Source organism: Vipera ursinii (genome assembly GCF_947247035.1).
Source record: "Vipera ursinii genome assembly, chromosome: 1".
Taxonomy (NCBI): domain Eukaryota; kingdom Metazoa; phylum Chordata; class Lepidosauria; order Squamata; family Viperidae; genus Vipera; species Vipera ursinii.
In genome coordinates this window covers 127,694,038-127,715,519 of record NC_139512.1, presented here as the reverse complement: position 1 = coordinate 127,715,519, position 21,482 = coordinate 127,694,038, and the positions used below count along the sequence as shown (strand labels likewise).

Here is a 21,482-nt window from a genome sequence, read left to right as displayed (position 1 = left end):
CAAAGAAATAGAAGAAAACAATAGAATAGGGAGGACCAGAGATCTTTTCAAGAAAATTGGAGAGATGAAGGGAACATTTAATGCAAAAATGGGTATGATAAAGGACCAAAAATGGCAGGGACCTAACAGAGGCAAGAAGAGATTAAGAAGAGATGGCAAAATTACACAGAAGAACTATACAAGAATAAGCTTAACGTCCCTGATAATCACAATGAGGTGGTCACTGACCTCGAGCCAGACATCCTAGAATGTGAAGTGAAGTGGGCCTTAGAAAGGCTGAGCAACAACAAATCTAGTGGAGGTGACCGTATTCCAGCTGAGCTATTCAAAATCTTAAAAGACGATGCAGTAAAAGTGCTATACTCAATTTTCCAGCAAATTTGGAAAAGTGGTCTTTTCGTTGCCTTGGAAGAGTGAGGAAGATTCTCAGGGATGACTCACACCCTGGACGGTATCTCTTTACTCTCCTACCATCCGGTAGGAGATACAGGAATATAGCCAGCCGTACCAACAGGCTGAAAAATAGCTTTTATCCGTGGGCTGTTAGGCTTTTAAATGGGACATAATCTTATGCAGAATTGACTTGGGAGACCGGTGTGCGGTGTAGTTGGTTCACATGGTGTGGTAGGATGGAGGGTTTGTTGTCACTGTGTGTTGGGGAGAGAGAGCACGGGGGGAGGCTCAGTTAATCTCAATGTACACATGTTGTACTTTGACAATAAAGATTTATTTATTTATTTATTTATTTATTTATTTATTTATTTATCTTCCATAAGCCCATTCATAACTCAACCTTAACTTTATCCTTTTTTCATCTTTCCAAAGGACCATTTTACTAGCAATTCAAGCACTCTCATCCACCTTTCATGTTTGGCTCATAGTTAAAGCTATTTGACCCTGAAAGTATAAAATGAATGTTTCTGTTATGTTTTTTACTTGTTTAAAGTATTTGAATTCCGATTTTTAATAAATCTGAGGAGTGTCTCAGAAATTTGACAATAAATAAATACTTTGCATGATCAGACTGTGAGCAGTATTTTTGCTTGCATCCAACTGTACCAAAGGATAGTGGATGCTAGAGAGGCCTTTTAGATAAACAGACCAACTAATGGCATTATTTTAATGATAGTAACTGAAGTTGCTTTTTTGACTCTGAACGGGAAAATAGGGAAAATAGGCCTGTATGTTTTATTGTTCTTCACTTTTGTTATAATCTTCAAGTATCGTTTCCTAAACCAATTTACATCATTAATATGATATCATTTACAGCACCAACTCCAAACTGTTTTAGACAGATAATTTTCAGAGTACTAAAAAAAGTATACAGTAACTGTAATGGGAAAAGTCTTCCCAGAAATTTCTTAATTTATGTGGCGCTCCCTGAAAGAAGACAAGACAGTACAGTTAATTAAATAACTGTACTGTATTGATAGTTTTAATTGCCTTGTTATATATTCATGATTAAATTGAATTGGACAGTATCATGCATAAAAGTAATGTCCACTTTATTGTGGAATATATCTAATTGTGTGGTTAAGCTCCATATGGTTTTAGGCAATAGCAGAAATTTGAACATTTAAAAGGGTTCACGAATTAAGCACCACTGTATTTCCTGATAGTGATGGCCAATAAAAGGCTTTAGGAACCTTTTTCTAAAAACAAAGGAAACTGTGTCATAATCTGGTCATAACTCTGGTAGTTGCATGATAGGTATCAGTATGAAGTGGCCTTATGTAGGTAGAAATGTATACACATTGGTCTTTCTCGATGTTAGCTGGAACTCTGATTAGTGTCTGTATACATAAGACCTCTTTATTATGATACCCTCAAAAATGATTACTGGGAAAGTTATCTGACGGATGACATTAGGTCTGTGGAAGCACCAGAGAGAATCCATATAAATTCTCATAAATAATAATATGTGATCTGCAGGGAAAGGAAGCTCTTTTGCTCGTCAGTAAAATAAGAGTCATGTTGCTTAATCTTATTTAATATTAATTTGAAGATACTGCCATTCATTTCTTCTTAGCATATGTTCCTGTGGTTCTTTCCTTTTTACATTCACACCTATTTCTATCTCTTTAATCCCAACTTTGTCTGTTGGTTTTCTATAAGCATCATGCAAGTTTCAGGAGTATAGTCTTTTTTCCTTTTCCTGTTAGTTCTGGTGGAAATTGGTGTTTATTTACAGTATGCTGTAAAAACTAAAGATATTTTATTATATAATTCTTTCCTGGTGTTGAGTCTGGAGGTCTGAATGCATTAAAAAGATAAATAACTTGTAAGGTTGAGCATGATTGTAAACTGGTTTGGAAAATATTCTTTAGAAGTCATATGAACACAGTGTCTGCTATTCATTAAGGCAGCCACATCTTTTTTTATACTTGTTCAAAAGTCTGAATAAGATATGAGTGCTTTAATGAGCTTGTACAAATTCCTGTCTACTTCTTCAGAATCATTTTAGAACCATGCCCAGCTTTAGTGTTTGGTATATTTTGCAGTAAGTAGATAGCTTCCATTCTAGATAATTTTTATTTTTATTTTTATTTTAATCCCATTTATATCCCGCCCTTCTCCGAAGACTCAGGGCGGCTTACAATTTAAGCACAAACCAATAATGTATATCAGTGAGAAAATAACATCAGCTTCCTAATTTGGGGGAATTCAGTTTCAGTCTCTTCTTACAATTGTCTCCTTTTAGTCAGATTGCAGAACTATTAAGTCAGGTGTGAGTGAAAGAAAATTAACCACAACCTCTTTAACCTTTAACTGTCACTTTTCTGTTCTTTTTTCCTTTCCTCAGGTCGAATTCGCACAAGGAGGCAAAGCTCTGGAAGCACCAGTAGTATCACTTCAACACCTGCTGACACTCGAGGCCGCAGCCGAGCTAAAGTAGTTTCACAGTCCCAGCGTAAGGAACCATTTAGTGAGAACCATTTAGTGTGCTAGTATGGAGGAGACACTACCTTTTTCAAGTTTGTTTTTCTTGCCAACCTTATTTTAATATGCATCAGTGTTTCCATTATGAATATTCTTCAAATACAGTTTTTAAAATTATTTCTTATAATTAGGCCCAGACAAATTAGGTACGACACACAGGGGTTTTTTTTAAAATAAAATTGGGGCTTAACTCTTCAGGATTTTCATTGCTCTAAGCATGCCCATGAACTACTCATTTAGTTTCCCAAACAGCAACTTGTTCACCTTCTCTTACATTATGAGCACCTCTTCTCTTCTCATCTTTTGTTCCTTTAAGAAAGGATGCAATGTGGCAGAAGATTGAAACGCTTGGTAGGGATGGCTTTCTGGTTAGAACTGATGAATTTGTTTTCTCAATCCCCAAATGTGATGTGATGTAGTCCACAAACTCACATTCAAAATTTTTAGCATTATTGATTGCTCTGCATATGTGCCTACATATGCTATTTGTGCCAACTGAAATGGTTGCTAGTGAGTAATATTTCTGATGCTTATTTTATCTTAAAAAAAAAATAAAGTCATAAATCATAGCCAGAAAGAGCTGTTTAGTAGATGGAAGCTAGGTTTAAGGTGACTGATGCTTTTTTTTGTTACTAACCTCTCTACTAACTGGTCATTCTGCATTATAAACACTACCCTTGTATCTTTGTCTTGTTTTTCTGTGATATCATTGCGTATTCTGCAACATTGCATTGATGGGATTGCTATTCCCAGGACAGTAATGCTATTTGTTTGTCCCAGACCCCACCAGCCTCATGGATATCAAGCATAAAAATAGAATTACAGTTTATTCTACTCTAAATAGTTATTTACTGCTTCGCACAAATGTTTTCATAAAACATTTTGCCACATAATAATCCATAATAAAATGTGAGCAGCTATGTGCTTGTCAAAAAGAAGTTTGTATGCAAATAACAATGCTTCTTGAACTCTGTATTGTCTCGCTTTCTCTGCTTCACTTTCTGCCTGTCCTTTCGTCTGCTGTCATAATCCAGGATCCAGATCAGCTAACCCTGCAGGTGGTAAGAAATACCTTTTTGTTTTTCACTCTTTTACATGTCTGTACTGCCTCTCATATTGCTGTTTTTAACTGATTCAGTGTCTGAAAGTATTGTATTCCTAGAGGCTTAAAAAATCCTAGTGTTTTTAAAATGAAAGTTCAGCCATGAAATCGTTTAGATACACATATGATGTGTTTAGACAAAGTACCCATGTGTAAGTTCAGTGAGCAGTGGGACTCACTCCTAGGTAACAAACAGGGTGTTAGGACTGTAAATTTTAAGAACTGAAAAAGGATTTGAAGATGTCTTCAATTGTTTATGGAGATGCTGTATGTTAACAGCAGCAGGGACAAGCCTGACATGCTATTTTTGAAACTAGACAATTTGAAAGATTCTCATAACACAAATTGTCTTGGGACAAAAGGAAAAATTCCGCTGGGTGCTTTTGCTTTCATTTGCATAATATCTTGGATTTGAATGCCTATGTTTTGGCAATTGCTCAGTCAGTTTTGTGGTTGGAAGATAAAAGAAAATTTCAGAAAGTTTCCTTGCAAAATGCATGAGAAAAAATAAATAGTGGGACAAAGAAATTGTGTGTATGCACTTGGATGTGAAAGAGAGTGCCCATGCAAATGAGTTCATTGGTTGCTTCTGTATAAAATATAGCTTGCTGGTATGGTTGATGATATTTGATCATTTTTAAGGTGAGTAGTATCATTCAAGGTTGTGATTGTATTCATTCATCACTCTCAACACTTTTTATTGTTAATGTATGTTGTTAACCCCCCTTTTAAACATATAATCATCTTGAAGAATTTCTGTATCCTGTTTTATTTTTAATTAACTATTAATTGAGCTGAATTTTTTAAAATACATTTGGTAAATTTAATGACTTGAAATAGTCTGAAGACTTAAGAGCATTTGCTTGTTGTTGTTTTTTTGTAGCTGGTAGTCGATCCAGCTCTCCTGGCAAACTGTTGGGAAGTACATATGGTGGGCTTAGCAGTGGAACAACCAGAGGACACCCAGTGTCATCATCCTCATCTACTGACAAACGTAGTAAAGTCCCCCGAAGCCAGGGCTGCAGCCGAGAGACCAGCCCTAGCAGGATAGCTCTAGGTAAGAGTTTTCTTGGCTGCAACATAGAGCCAAAAGATTGATTTCCTTTCTCATGCTGATTGGCCAAAATAATTCTTGAAATAAATTACAGTTTTGCTATAATGATTTCATAGTTACGGTATTCTGCTGAGTTTGTCAATAGCATGCTAGGCAAAGAGAGCAGCAGGGCCTAGATAAAGTTGCCAGTGAGATTAGCATAAATTGCCTATGTTTATACTTATTGTTTCAATTAGAAAATAGTTCTTCCTTCAGATGTGTTTTATTTTCATTTTCACTTGGCACGGTTTAGTGCCATTTGGTGATACCAAATATATTGTCCCACAGCTATAATACAGATTTCTCCTTTACCCACCCTCTGAGTGCTAGAGTTGCTGCTCTGTTGTTCTTTTCTCTGATCAAAAATTGCACCTATTGCTTTTAGGTTAAATACTAAATTTTATCTGGAGCGTTGTTTTTTTTCTAATGAACTTATTAGTACTACTATAGATAGGTGACTGAACCCGAAGAACTGTTCTATCATCAGATATATTAATTATGCACAAATGCCCAACTACCCATTATTAATATAAAATGGTAGTCATGGCAAATCTTATTTTAGAGGTTGAAATTAGGAAATGCAGTTGCGATATACCAATTCACATTTGGAACAGGAACCTTCCGATGAGCAAACAAGACACACTTAAATATAGCCACTTTAAAATCTGTTCACTCAGTTTCAGCAACAAAAAGCTGAAAAGGCATGTGACAAGGGATTTGAAGCTTGCATCAGAGAAGGAAAATTAGAATAATATCACTGACAATTGCTTTAATAGGCAGGCAAGATGCATGGAGGAGAAAATAAGAGATAAATCATATATATGCTTCAGAAAAGGATCAATGAACTTAGCACCAAATTGTGGCTAGTGAGGTCATTAACCACTTTGTGGTTTTTAAGAGAGTTTTCAACCTTTGTGGTACAACACCCCTTTAATAATAATTTTATATGATTCCCAACTCTGTGAATAACTAATGACTTCACTGGGTTTAAGACAATGGCAAGAAATAAATAAATGGTCTATTTTTAGTTACTAAGTTTGGTCTAAATAGAACAAAAGGTCTCAAATGAAACCTCAATCAGACAGGCTTCTGCAGGCAAACTGGGAGCAAAGCATAGATTTAGTTTTGAGGATGCAGGGCTGGTTTACGAAAGCAAATCAAGAAGCAGTGTGTGGTACAAGTTCTGACAATTCTGTTTTGCCTGCCCTGTCAAAACCTACTCCCATTTTGTCTGGAGAAGCCCACAACTGGCAAGGAGCAAAGCCCAAAGTAAGTTTTGATGGTGCTTCCATTTTATTGGGGCACGTCTGATTAGGTCTTTTTATTATTAAATGTTGAATACCCTCTAAGTTTCTTAAAAGTACTCTAGGACATAATGAATGACCCAAGAAAACTGTATTTTCAGTGAACCAGAAGATCTATAATTAACATGTGACTCTGAAACATGTTGTGCAGTTTGTTTGTTTTTTGAGCTAAGCATTTTTATGTGGAAAGAAAAAAATATTTGCAACAGGAGGTATATATATTTAAATACAGACAGGGTTTTTTTTTCTTTTGATTAGTATGGGAACAGTGCTTAAGGACTTACTTAAAGGATTCTTTTTAAAAAAAAATATCTATAAGCAGTTGTACCACACAAATGAAAATAAATATATACTGTTCCATAGATCATCTTTTCTAAAAATTATTTTGATTTACATTTATATTTACTTGCAACGGTTAACCTAGAGCAGGGGTGTCAAACTCACAATGTCACGTGATATGTCGCGACATATCGTGACTTTTTTTGCCATTGCCCGCAATGGGGTGGGCACGGTTTCGCTATGATGCATCCGGCCTCCAGGCCGGCAGTTTGACACCCCTGACCTAGAGCAATCTCTAGGAGAGACACTTCTGCTTTTATGCTGCTGATGTTTTCTATGCATAATTCATGAATGTGTGTTCCTTTGTAACATAGATCAGCATTCCAGGCTTATCTTTATCTATTGTGAACAAGCAGCTTTTTTCCCCTCTGTACATATCATCAAGTACTATCAAGTAACAAAGGATAGCTTATTGTGGTCCTTGAAGCTGGAAAGTGATCTCTTGCTTCCAGGGGGATCAAAACCAAATGAAAACTTACTTGGAACTGTTTTACTAACTTAGTTGGTTTGGTAGTAGTAAAGCAGGACCTCAAATACCTGTATGAAGAGAGAAACAAAGCAAGAACAAACAAGCTTTATACGTCATGCATGCTGCCTTTTTACAGTTAGCCAAAATAACCTGGAACCCCATGTGGAAACATTTATTTACTTATTATAATAACATATATGTGGTCTACTCATCAAACACTGGCAGCTCACGATATTAAAACCCTAAGGCATGGAGGTTAAAAAAGTATACAAGAAATCACTAGTAAAGGACAAAAGCTTTGAGAGGAAATTGGCTGAAAAATAACAGGGGACATTATACGAGGAAAAAAAATAGTTTGTCCATGGTTTCCAACTTCACAGTTAGGACCTTTCTTTCATCCACATGGGGAACAGTATGCCTGGTCACCAAGAGGTACTTGTGGAATGTTAACACTGCCTCCCCTATCCTGCCTTGAAATCAAAGCAAGTAAGCTAGTTGTAGAATAGACACATGCCTCAGTTTTTGCCCAGCCAGATCTCAGTGATATGATGCTGATTGCCACCAACAAATCAGGGAGGAGTACATAGACCAGGGGTATCCAACTGTCGGCCCGCGAGCTGGATGGATCACACCAAAACCACACCCACCCTATTGCCAGCAATGGGGAAAAAGTCACGATACATCGCGTGATGTCATGAGTTTGACACGCGTGACATAGACCATTGAATAATGTGGCCTGATTAAAACATTTTCTACTCTACACTCACAAACTTACTCTTTCCCAGGCACAAACAGATAGGACTTTGTGTATTTCTTATTTTATATCTACTTTCTTATTCAACATTATGACAGCAGTGTATGATAAATACAGTCCCATCTCTGTTAGAGTTCTAAGAAATTAATGGTACAGTTAATAAATTTTTCATTTGTCAATTATCATACAGCTTCAGCTTTTAAATCATTGGTTCATTAATGGGTAAAGTAATTAAGGGGATAGATTTATGAAAGTGCGTTAAACAACAGTTTATACACTTTCCAGGCCATATTTCTTATTCTTTATGAAAAGCTTCATACCACGGTATATAATTGGTTTCAGGCAGGATCACGAATGCACAATAGGAGTATTCATCATTATTTCAAAACAAATGCTGCCTGAAAGATTATTTCTCTTTCCCAGGGTTATGACCTTTTAAAATGGCATTCTTTTAATTTTAATATTTATGTATTTACCATCATTGTAGCCTATTGAACAAATTCTGAATGGATTCATGCCTTGAGGAGTTTGCAGTCTAAATTTTTTGTCAGTTGGCAGGAGAAATATAGAAAGGAATAGGAGAGCCAGAAAACCCAAATGAGAATAAAAGCTGTTAAAAAAAACCCCTCTGTATATGTGCTTATACGGATTAGTAATTTTTATGGGAAAATTGGAACTATCGCCTTTGAACTATGGTGCTGGAGAAGACTCCTGCAAGTCCCTTGGACTGCAACCGGTCAGTCCTAGAGGAGATCAACCCTGACTGCTCTTTAGAAGGCCAGATCCTGAAGCTGAAACTCAAATACTTTGGCCACCTAATGAGAAGGAAGGACTCACTGGAGAAGAACCTAATGCTGGGAAAGATTGAGGGCAATAGAAGAAGGGGACGACAGAAAATGAGGTGGCTAGATGGTAGAGGACAGGAAGGCCTGGAGGAACGTTGTCCATGGGGTCGCGATGAGTCAGACACAACAACAACATGGGAAAATTCAACATGTATTTTTAAATGTTGACTTCCTGAACCTGGTTTTTTATTATCTTTCTTAGAAAAAGAACATCTAAGGGTAGACCCAATTATGGCTGAGATAGAGAAGAAGGAGAATTTAAAGCATTCATAATAATACTATGGAGCAAAGAGGAATTTAAAATAAGTTGAATATGAATAGTATGTTCGTTTTGACATTTTGCATGATTAAATATCCTTTATTTTTTCCCTTGTCATCGATTATTATGATGAATCTGTATAAAAATTATATAAATGTGTTATTTCTTTAGGTTTGTATTGCTCACTCCCTATTAGAATCATTTACTTATCCCTCTAAAATAGAGTTGACCTTTCTTTCCTGGTATTTTCTCTCTCCTCCTTCCCTCTCTCTCCCCCCACCCCTACCCCTTAAGTGGAATCGAAGTCAACCTGACATTATTATTAGCCTGTTTTTCTGGCTTGTGATAAATAGAAAAAGCTTCTCGGGAGGGTCAGAACATCTCCGATGTTCTTGGGCAAGTTCAGCCTGTATCACAGTTTATGCGCAACAAATCAGATTGGCAGTTGTCCGGGATATTTACTAATGTCAGTAATGACCAAAACTGTAAATTTATTGTCTGAGCGTTGTATCCTCGTTAAACTTGTGTTCACCTTCTCTGAAACTCTCCATGCTGCATGCTAGCACGGAGCAGCCGTATCCCCCGACCCAGCGTGAGTCAGGGGTGCAGCCGCGATACCAGCCGTGAGAGCAGCCGAGATACAAGCCCTGCTCGGGGCTTTCCTCCACTTGGTGAGTACCTGTAGGCACTAGAGCTTCTAAGGGCCACCCCTCCTCTTTCTTCCTGCTTCGTCGATATACCTCTGAGTGGAATGGGCTTGTTATTCTCTGCTTTTTTAAAAACTCTTTAACATTCCTCCTTTCTGACCTCTTTATTTATTCTGTTCATTTCTGCATGCTTAAATCCTGCTTTCCTTTACTAGGAAAACCCATAGTTTGAAATGCTTTTGACAATCTCTAAATTTTTGGGACATGCACTTAGGCGCCATTGGTCTCGACAACAGCAGCTATTGCGAAGGCTACATCATTGCAGGAAAAGTTGATGCTACTAGAAAGCATGACCTGCCTTTTTTGATCCAATGCAAAATGGGCGTCCTTGGGAGAAAATTTAGTAAATGTCTTCATAATATACTTTTTTATTATTTTGCATTGTATTCTTGGGCCTGAGTGCATGCCATATCAAGCGTAACTTTTTCTAAGCCCCAGGAACACTGAGAATTCCTTTTCTGTGTAAAAAGCTTGTTCCTTAATTCATAGAGCTCAATTTCTATTTCTGCACTAGAGAAATGTACCATCTCTCTTGGTTTTTAAATTATGATCCAGCCAGTGTAATTTACAGAGACCTATCTTTTCACATCAGAAACATGAAGTCTCGTTTCTTTGTATATAATGTTTTTTCTGCATTATTATTAAAATAATTGCATATTTTGAAGAAAATATTTTTACAGTTAGGGCAATCTGAAATCTTGAAGAGTGTGTGTGTGTGTGTGTGTGTGTGTGTGTGATGTATGTGTGCATGCACACATTTGTGTGTTTCTGACTGCTTCAGTTCAATTATATTTCTAGTTTGTCCACATTATATTTAGAGAGTGTGTGTGTACTTGAAATCGAGGAAAGAAGATGGTACAAAGATGGAACTTATCTTATTGTCCATGACAGTGGTGGCGAACCTATGGCACGGGTGCCAGAGGCGGCACTCAGAGCTCTCTCTGTGGGCACCCGCACCATGCCCCGGAGGTGGCAACTGTCCCTCTTCAAACAGCCGCCTAATTTCTCAAGGTCCCACGTGGCTGAATGTATCCCGGCATGGCTGGTTTCCCTCCCCCCCATCCTGTCCCTCCTGGCCTCGCATGTTCTCCTTTTCCCATGCATAACCCACTGTATGATCTCCTCAGCCGTTGGCCGACCATCCATCTCGGAGGCAGCTTCTTTGAACTGCTGGCGATGGGCTGCCGAGTCCCAGTGTGCCGGTTGAGGGGCCGGCAGGCTGTGGCTACTGATGGACACCGTTGGCCCCCATGCACTCGCTGGCCTCTGTGTGGGGGGGGGCGATGGTGTCAGGCAGCAGCTGCCCCAGCCCTTGCCTTTCCCCACGGCAATGGCACCCCCACCCTGCCTCGCCTCACCCCACAGGATGAGTCTCGCCTACCGCCCCACCTGCCAGAGACCACCTGGAGCTCCCCCGACCCTGCCCACCCCCCACAGGTGTCCCTCCCCACGAGCAACATTGAGGTGACCACATCCACCTTGGCCACACCCACCCAATCTTCCATGACCACCACAGCCACACCCACCTGGCACCCAGCGATAAATAAGTGGGTTTTGGGTTGCAGTTTGGACACTTGGTCTCTAAAAGGTTCACCACCACTGGTCCATGAGGTTCATAGGGCCTACTTTTAACATTAATTAGTTACATTTATTCACCATCCATCTTGGTGTTCTGTGACTCTGGGAAGTTTGCAATAAATTTATATTATAAAAGATTAAAACATGATAAATACATTACAATGAACAAGGAAATAGCTAAGATAGTGGGGGTGGGGTTGTACGGTAGAGTAGAGGTGGGCTCTTCTAATCCAGTAACTCCCACCAGGATGAAATGTTTCTGTCTGGACTCCAGGCCAATTGGCAGAGCCAGGTTTTAAGGACATTATAGAATATTGCTGTTGAAATAATTCTGTGAAAAGAATTAAGACATTGGGGTTGCAAGGTGGAGAAGTTAGAGCAGAAGGGAAAAGTGCTATGAGGCTTCTGAGTGATTACTTATTTCTTTGTTTTTCCATTTTTCCTGTTAGAAAGCTAGAGTCCCAGTAATGTCCCATATAGGAACTGCTTGTGGTATAGACATATTTTAGCTAAGAGGACCAGAAGAAACAAAATGGGACAAAATAAAATTGCTGAACTCTAATTCTGCATAGGGGGCACAATGGCTCAGAAGTTTAAAGATGCTGAGCTTGTCAGCTGGAAAGCAGACAGCCCTCATTCAAGACCTGAGCACTGAGTGCCGTGGCGAGCTCCTGTTCCTTGCTCCAGCTCCTGCCCCCCCTTGCAGTGCAAAAGCATGTAAATGTGAGTAGATAAATAGGTACTGCTTCGGTGGGAAGGTAACAGTGTTCTGTGCACCTTGGCATATAGTCATGCTGGCCACATGACCACACAAATATTTTCGGACAATTCTGGCTCCCTTGGTTAAGAAATGGACACGAGCACTGCCCCCTAGAGTCAGACACGACTGCAAAGGGGAAAACCTTTAGTAATTCTTCATATGGATAAAAAGCAATACTATTTAACAATAGACATTATTAATTTATGAATGGGTTAATTTAACTCGCCCACCGGTGGCTGTTAAATTTACAAAGCAAAAGAATTCATACTTGTGATTTTTTTTTTTTTTGCCAAAGTCATGGGTGGGCAGTTTGTAGGATCAAGCCTGGACATTAATGTTTTAATGGGATATGAGGTGTGTGATTTGTTTTACTTGTGAATGGATTAGGATTTTTTATGATTTGGCATTTTACACACATATACACACACAACACACATTTTATTTAACTGAATTATGTGTATTTTGGGGTTCAGCTATATATATATTTGTTTCTTACCTGAAAATGGATGGAGATAATTCTAGATGCTGCAAGGAAGGTGATTTGGGTCTGCATCCAAGCCAACAATTTCAATCTAAATAAATAAATAAAAATTTAAAAAACTTGAGTTAACTAAGGGCCACAGAGGATCATTTTAAAATCCGTTACAGAATGCAAAGGAATCTGTCACTTTTCCTTGCTGCTATAAAAAGGATAAAGGCTTCTTCCTTTGACCTAATAGAATAGTTTGTATCATAAACATTTGCACAGAGCAAAGGGCTGCTATTGTGAGCCAGTTATTGTGCTGCCCGAATGCAGCAATTACTAAAAGATATAGTTCAAGAACATCTTGAGATACAGATTCCCCATTTCTGTTTTACAGACATATTAAGCCTACTTGATTTATTGAAGGTATTAATTTTAATCTTTTAAGTCGTTCTAAAAATGTGTGATGCCATTGATGTAATACTTGGCTGAGGTGTCAGCTTTAGTATTGTATTTATTATTAAATAATAATAAATTATTTTTACTTTTATTTCATTCCTTTGGCTAAATTTTATGAATTAGATCTAGCTCATAATATCTGAACAATTTGTGTAACAAAGGTGCCAAAAGTCTTCCTGATTGTACTAGAGTATAAATCCAAGAAACAAATTATATCTGTAATATAATTGCTTCAGGACACTTAAAATTGTAAATGTTGTAGTTCTTGGGGGAAGACTTTACATTTGGTTTCAATACAGATGCCCTCTATTATTGAATTACCAAGAAATATGTAAGAATATTTACCAAATTTTCTTGGATATTTACAAATCTTGGGTATTTTTTACGTTTCCTGTCATGTCAGAAAGTATGTACTGAACGATATGTCAGTTACAGCTCCAGCTCTGACCAAATTACCACCTAAGGGGAACCAGCAGTTCATTTGTTTCCCATCCCCCTCAGGTTTAATAGCTGATTATTACAAATAACTAAGCACATATTAATCAAAAATACTAATATTAATAGAGAGTGATTCACAAAATATTATTTTAATAACTGTCAATAACTTCTTAGAATCCATTTACATTATTCCAGCTTCACTGTCATTAGCTAGCATTTTATTATATAGTTCAATAAATTGTGGATTGTTTTATTTTTAAACAATTTCTAAATCCTATTGTTTTTAACTCTGCCTGGTTCCATGCAAATTGTGGCCATGAAACTGGTAGTCTGCAAATTCCATTGAGGCAATTTCTAAATGCGTTAGTTAACAGTAACTGCACTAATCCCAGCATCTAATTTGCTATCTTGATAATTGAGATAAAGACTGCTATGAGCAAAGTCAGATGACATCACCTGAGTCTGTTAGACTGGTTTATATAGACCAGCACCAGTTCAAAAAATTTTAAATAATTTTATTTTTTAGAAACAAAAAAACCCCCAAATTATAGTGAGGGTAAACCAAATCAAAGCATTTGTTTTCTGCATCCTGGGATAGCAGAGCTATGGTTGCTGAAATAATACTGTTGATTTCTAGAACAAAAAAAACTTTCATTAAATAATTCCTTTAAAATACTAGCAATTTTAAGATGATTTGTAGGAAACAAAATTTTGAAAACCGCGAGTCTGTTGAATAAAGAGAAGGTTCAAAATAATGGAGCTGAAAGACAACTTCTCATGTCTCAGTTGCATCTTCAGGCTTTTTTGCTGATGCTTTTTGATTAGCAAGGTTTATTCATTGTGCTTCTCTCTGCATGTGTATATTGATAGGCTGTGACCAGTACACCCAAAGAAAAACATAAGCGTCTTTCTAAAGATCTACACTGCATAGGTGTTTGAAGACCCTTCCAGGGTTTCAGCATGATTTGCTTCTCCTCGACCTGTAAATGTGACAATCTGTTTGACTTCAAGAATGCAATTGAGTGTTTTTATAGGAGCAATTTGTGCTCTGTACCTTAGGTTCATTAGAAATATCTTCTTTATACTTCTTTTGTTCAGTCCCAGAATTAAAATAACATTCTAAATGCAATTATAGTATGCATTTCATGTTGTTTCTTGTCGGACAAGTTAATTTCGTTTCCCCCCCCCCTTAATTATATGCTACATTCTGTTAATACAGTACAGGTTGAGCTATTTTATTCTCTAGCAACATTGTAGAAACCTATTCAAGCAAATGGTAATTTCCAAGCTCTTATATCTAGTTTAGTCTTGGAATTATTCACATGGCCTATTCCACACTGCATGTAATTTTGTTTATTTAAAGACATATATCAATATAAATTCTGATTTTAGTTAAGCTTTGGTGGGATTTTAAAATCCCATATACCAGAAACATTTTCAGTTTAGAGCTATTAACCCTGTGAATGTGGTTAAAATAACTGTTGCTATTGCACCTTTTCTTCTCAGGTATTCAGTTCTATCCATCCACAAAGCTAGTTGGTTGCAGACCATTCTGTAAGCTAATTAATAGTATTTCAGCTATCCCATTTTATTAATTTTGCCTGTTAGTCAAAATCCACACATTCAGTATTGTACCTGAGTTTGTACATGGGCAATGTCGTGTGGATTTGGGGAGTCCTGTTAGATTTGACTCTAGGAAAGAATAAGATTTGCATGAAGAAAGTCCCAAGGACCAATTTCTGATGTACAGGTAATAGTTCCAGATAGGAACTTTTCAAAAAGATTTTCTTTTTGTGAACCATGGGACAGCCATTGACTGTTAGACTGAATTCAATTTGGAAGATGGATCAATGAACTGAGTCTGCATAAAATAGCTTTGCAATCAAATTAATAAGAGCTTGAATAATAAATACTTTTTGTGTCCTAAGTATAATTCGTATTGTCACTATGTTAAATGAAGGTTACTTCCTGTTGTCTGTTGTTTTTCTGCACTAACTTACTTTGCCCCTGATTAAAATTTGTCTTTTTATTGATTATGGGGTTTTACATTTTTGAATGAAAAAAACCTAAACTTTTATAATTGCAAGCACACTTTCTAAGGATTCATTGTGGTTTCACCTTAGGATTTGGATTGTTTACATCTAAATCCTATTGCTGCTGATTTAGTCATTTCATGTTATCATGGTGATTCACCTGTATTCGACAGGTGATTATTGTTATCGATCTCTGCTGGACTTCATACAAGCCGGAAGGCTTAGAGGTTATTCCTTTCGTTTTCCATATATCATATGTTCCATAGTTGAGGGTGGAGGGAGCGTATGCAAGAAGCGTTATGTCAGACCTACCATGGGGCTTGCAATTGATTTTCAAGTCCATTCATACACAGTGCCATTTCTTTTCCCTTTGTAATCCCAGTGTTGGTAGTGAATCATGTGCATCTCCTTTGGACTGTGGCATTGTTTTTGTCTGAAGTACTTGTGTTAATTCTGTGGGTGTTGCCATTCCTTTTACTTGCAGCCTCTCGACGTCATTCCAGATCCACTAGCGCTCTCTCCACTGCTGATTCTGTTGGGCAGTCAGGTGAACAAGTGCTAACTGCATGAATCTGCTTCTCAATATTGTCTCTTTTTATTACCTTTGTAACATTTGCTCTCACAAATGTCATTCAGCACTTAGCATGCGGGATCATCATGAGATTATTATTATTTAACATGCTTTTGTCATTTTCTATTTTGAATGTTTTTATTTTTGCTCATTTTTATTCTTTTTGCTTAATGTTATTTCTGGAAAGCAAACAGTATTACAGCAGCTTATAGAGTATTGTCATATACTTCCCATGTACCTCTCAGGAAGTACTAAAGAAGGACACTGTAACTTCTTCCTCTTTATATCTATGAAAAGCAGCTATAGCAATTGTTCATTAGTGAGTAATATTTGTAACAGCTAGCAAATGAGATTAATGCAACTAAGGAAGAGGGTCAGATTCAGCTATAGCTTTGAGTTTTTAATACCTTATTGATTAGGATCACACATAATGCTAAATCAGAATCTGCATGAGCAAAGAGACCCTGTATGGATAACCAGAACACAAATATTTTATTTCCCCTTTTTCATAAAAGTGGTTGGGAGAAGAAATAAGCCACAATCTCATTTTACTTTACACAAACATTTCCTGGCCTCAGATATTCCAGATGTTTTAGCTATAGTTCTCATCATTCTAAACCATCATAGCCACTCAACATGCTTGGGCTCATAAATCAAAAATCTGGACAATAACAGTTGGAGAAAACTCTTTTGAAAACTATGCTACTGCTTTGATGACAGGAAATTATATAAAAATTAGATTTGAGAAGAAAGTCATTATGAGGTTATCTGGGATTTGGAATATATAAATATTGAAAGAAAAAAAACCCTCTAGAAACAGCATCTACATCTGTTTAATACAAGTTTTAAATACTGATAATGTAAACCAGAAGAGAACATTCATTAATATATTCCTATCATGTAAATTCCAGATTTATACCTGAAACTTCGCTCTATTTACCTAATAGTTTTGACTTTATGTGGACCACAAAAATTGGCCCCATAATGTTCCTTGTTTATATTAATTTAAGTTATAAGGTCCCACTGAATGAAAAAGATGTTTTATTGATGTATTTTTAACATCAAAGCTTCATGTGTAGAATATTTACAGAAGTTCCCTTTGCTGTAAGAGATTCTTGTTCTTTAACTTAAGTGAGGCCCAGTCATGTATGTGACTTCCATCCAAGCTAGTTTATAACAAAAGTCCTTGTGTGTCACAGATTAGAGGCCATTGCCAAGACTTTGATGGATAAATTCCAGCTTACTCAGCCCTTCCCATCACTATTCACATACTGGCCAGTTACCCATGAAACAATTGCTCTTTCTTTTTTCCTACTCTCTCCTCTCCCCCCCCCCCCCCCGCTTTCTTTTCTGCTGTTCCTGTCTCTCCACTTCTTGAATGCATGGCTTGTTGGTAATAAGGCTTATTATTCCAAAAATACAGCCTGCTACAAATATGTGCTGTATTAAGCTTGGCCAGCACTGATAAAACATATAATTTGGGGATGTAAATCTAGTATGCTAATTGTTACACATAACCATTTAATAGCATTTAATATTTAGGATTGGAATTAGGCATTTTGAATCAAAAGTTTCTTTAAATATACATTGCTTTATGTTTGAACTAGATCTCAATATAATACAACTTTGTAACATATTAAAATGCTTATCCCAATTATACTTTATAATATTAATGCTCAATATTATTTCTTTACTGAGTTCCGTCCAGATGTGCTAGAACAGGGGTCTCCAACCCCCGGTCTGTGGACCAGCACTGGTCCACAGCATGCCAGCAAGCAGACCGCACAAACAAGCAAAACTCCATCCTTGGGATGCAGGCAGTATTCAAAATCACAACTCCTCTGGTCCGCAGAAAAACCTTTCTCCATGGCACTGATCCCTGGTGCCCAAAAGGTTGGGGACCTCTGTGCTAGAATACAATTTCTGTCTTCCCCACCCAGTCTGGCTATTCATCATGATAGCTAGTAGAGAATGAATGATGCAAGCCACGATACTTGGAAAAGCCGCTTTATATAATACTGATATTCATTAGTACAGTCTGAATGACCTTGGAACAAGATTTCTTTCCATGGAGTTAATGACCTTTAATATCATTTCATAATCTTCTCTTAAAATAGTTCCTTCAGTGTTAGATAAGTTATTAACAAAATTGAAATAACATGACATAGCACCACCAATCTTTCTGTGTAATGGAGGTGCCGGTGAAAAGATTTAAAAAAATTTCCATTGAGATTTTAGAGGCTATCACCAAGACTCAAGCCCCTGCCTTAGTACCTGAATAGAATACCAGTAGTCTTAATTTAATGACACCAGTTGGGACTGGAATTTCCATCGTTAAGCAAAATGGTCATTAAGCAAAACATCACACGACCGCACTGCTTAGCAACAGCAGTTCTGGTAGTCCTGGTTGCCGTCATTAGGCAAGGACCTCATGCTTCTGCTTTGCTGTGCTTACCTCCACTTCAGCTCCCCCTCACTGTCTCCATGCCCATGTCTTCCCTTTTGGCCACCCTAACTCCACTGCCTCCCCCCCCACTCCCCGCAGCTGATCTTCCTTTCACTGCTGATGAGGAACGCCTTGTTGAGGCATCTGCTGGCACTTTGTGAAGCATGCAAGCACTGCATGGAGCCTTCAGGAAGCATTACCAAAGACTCACGAAGGCTAACAGCTGTCTCAGCCAGGCATGCCTTGTCAGCAATGGGAGGTGAAGACAGTGATGGTCAGCAGTAGGCAGCAGCAGTGGAGTGCAGGGTGGCTAAAAGGGCAGAGATAGGGGGAATAGGGGATTTGAAGTATAGATTGCAGTTGTAAAGTGCCTGGATTTTGATCATGTGACAGGAGGGCCACTGCAAGTCTAACCTTGATTCCTTCAATACCATCGTAACTTCAGATGGTTGCTGAACAAACAGTCATTAAGCAAGGACTACCTGTACGCTATTCTCTGTCAGTGTAGTAGCTTTAGAGTCTTCTGGGATTTATTGGGGATTTCTGCTCCTGCGCCTGATGTAAATTTCCATTATCTGATAGTGTTATGATCTGGACAGGCAATACAGAATATAATCCAGTAAGAAGTCCATTTCTTCATCATCACCATTACCACTATCATCATCTTTGTTGCTATTCATATGCTAAAAAGTGGGACACAAAGTTGCATGTCAAATATACTTAATGTGATTTAATTTAATTGTTTCTATTGAATATTTTAAAGGCTTTGCAACTTTACTTTGCCATTTTGGTTATCCATGTCTTTTAAAAAACTATCTTCCCTTTTCTAATGCAATGAGAATTTTTATTCAAAACAACATGAAGCCAGATTAAGCACTGGTTCTTCTGGAAATTTTGATCATTTCAGTTTGGTTAGAGTAAGAAGGAATAAGATTTTCACTCTATATAAGAACCTTTTTTTTTTGCTGCCAAATTTATTTCTCAGAAAAATGTCCTTTTGGAGGTGGTATCAATATTCAAACCGGTATGCAAATATACTTTTACTTATAGTTGGACTGTCAAATTTTGTACTGTATCAAATCAGGATGTAATCTAGTCAAGATTTAAAAAAAAAATCATGTAACTGCATATTCATGATAGACTCCTTTCTCATTGTTCCAAAAATTACTAATTTCTCATGCCACGAAACTAGTCAAGTAATATCCATGAGATGTCATCCTAAGAAGTATGACTAGGTTCTTAATATAGTGATAATACTGACTTGCAATGTCTGTGAGCAAAATCTATAGTCTCAGATGCTCACGTATTTTTAGTGGAACAACATTGCAGTTTGTATATGTGCATGTGTATGTGTATACATTTTTTCACAAATAGTAGAGATCCAGTTATACTTAAATTTTTCAAACAATGTTAGTGATAATTTTGCAAGATTTAACTGGGGTGAAATTCCATTTCAGTTGAGATTGGAACTAAAGGACTGAAAAATCTAAGTTATCCTATGATTGATTGCATCTTTGAAATATCCTGTTCAGTTTGTTCACTAGAGAATTGCAATATATTTTCATAATGTACCAAATACTTACTGGGCCTTAAGATATTATGTTGAATGAACAAAATGACATAGCAAAACATTTGGATTCTCATATTCATTATCATCATTTCACCAAATCCTCCTGCTTGGAGCAAAGCTGATGTTTGAAACAAGCATCTGTGCTGCTTCAGTAAATACATGCATTAAAAAAGGAGATAGTAATACATATAGTTTTTCTTTCCCTGTGAACCTCATCAATTCCTTTTCAAAGCAGGTTTTCATTAAAGATATTTAATTTTCGCATGTAATGTATATTTTATTTTTTTAGAAAATGTGCTTGTTGTCAACTGTCTGATCTTAGTAAAATTTGAAAAATACCAAACTCATGTGGCATTACCACAATGCTCAAATATGTTTAATTTTGCTTTCTTCATGTTAGCAGCAGTAATTGTTCACAACGTTGATCTGATTTTGTTCACCTTAGTGGAAACTTAACAAATACAATAAAGTTAAATGAATTTTTTGTCTGCAAAGGCTTAAAATCGGTTCATAAATATTTCCCAATAATATTTTTCTGTTTCTTGGTTTTTATATGGATTGTTGTTGTCATTTTCTCCAACTGATATTGAAAAACATTTCTGTGCATTAGAGTTGAAATCATAACACTGCTTAAACAAACGTGATTTTTAATTAGAGTACCCTTAAATAGTTACATGTAATTTCTTAACATAAAACGTGTTTTTATTGGTAGTCACAAAATGATAATTTGTACATCCATCCTCTGACATAGGAGTCTCAACCTCTGGATCTTGACCCACTTCCAGGCCATGGCCTATTTGCAACCTGACTGCAAGAACGGCAGACTAGCGCACACATATGCGCGTAGCTTGACTTATGCAAGTGGTGGGATGGCACGCACACACATGCATACACAGTTCAACTAGTCAAGCTACATGTGCTTGCGTGTGTTCACTAGTGCACCCCTCATGCGAGTAGAGGTGTGCCCACGCATGCGTGACAACCCACTGCTCATGTGGCCTGGTTTCCCTCCACCCCTCCAGCCAGGCTGCCAAGCCGCAAAGGTTGGGATACCATACTATGAGTGAAATCCAGTTTAATGGGGCTACAAATGGAAGGGACATTAAAATAAATAAATAAATAGATACATGGAATAATCTAATTCTTTATTAGATTCACAATAGTAGTTGGACACCATTGGAAAGATCTTTTGAGGTGCATGGGAAGCATATTTCCCTTTACACCAGTTACATGCAACTAATTGCCTTCTTTGGGATGGCTATTTTAAAATCTCCCACGATTAAGCCTTTGGGAGTTCATTGATGAGGAAGGAAAAATGATAGTTGTGTACACTTTAAGCAACACTGGTCCAG

General features: G+C 37.3%; 1 protein-coding gene across 1 annotated transcript in view; it reads left to right on the top strand.

Moving 5' to 3' along the window:
* CLASP1 (cytoplasmic linker associated protein 1) overlaps positions 1–21,482 on the top strand; it is a 219,041-nt gene that overhangs the window by 131,440 nt on the left and 66,119 nt on the right. Inside the window, exons 20-21 of the mRNA XM_083349903.1 lie at positions 2,804–2,911; positions 4,926–5,099. Of these exons, the coding sequence (XP_083206029.1) occupies positions 2,804–2,911; positions 4,926–5,099 (282 nt within the window). The remainder of the gene's footprint in view (positions 1–2,803; positions 2,912–4,925; positions 5,100–21,482) is intronic.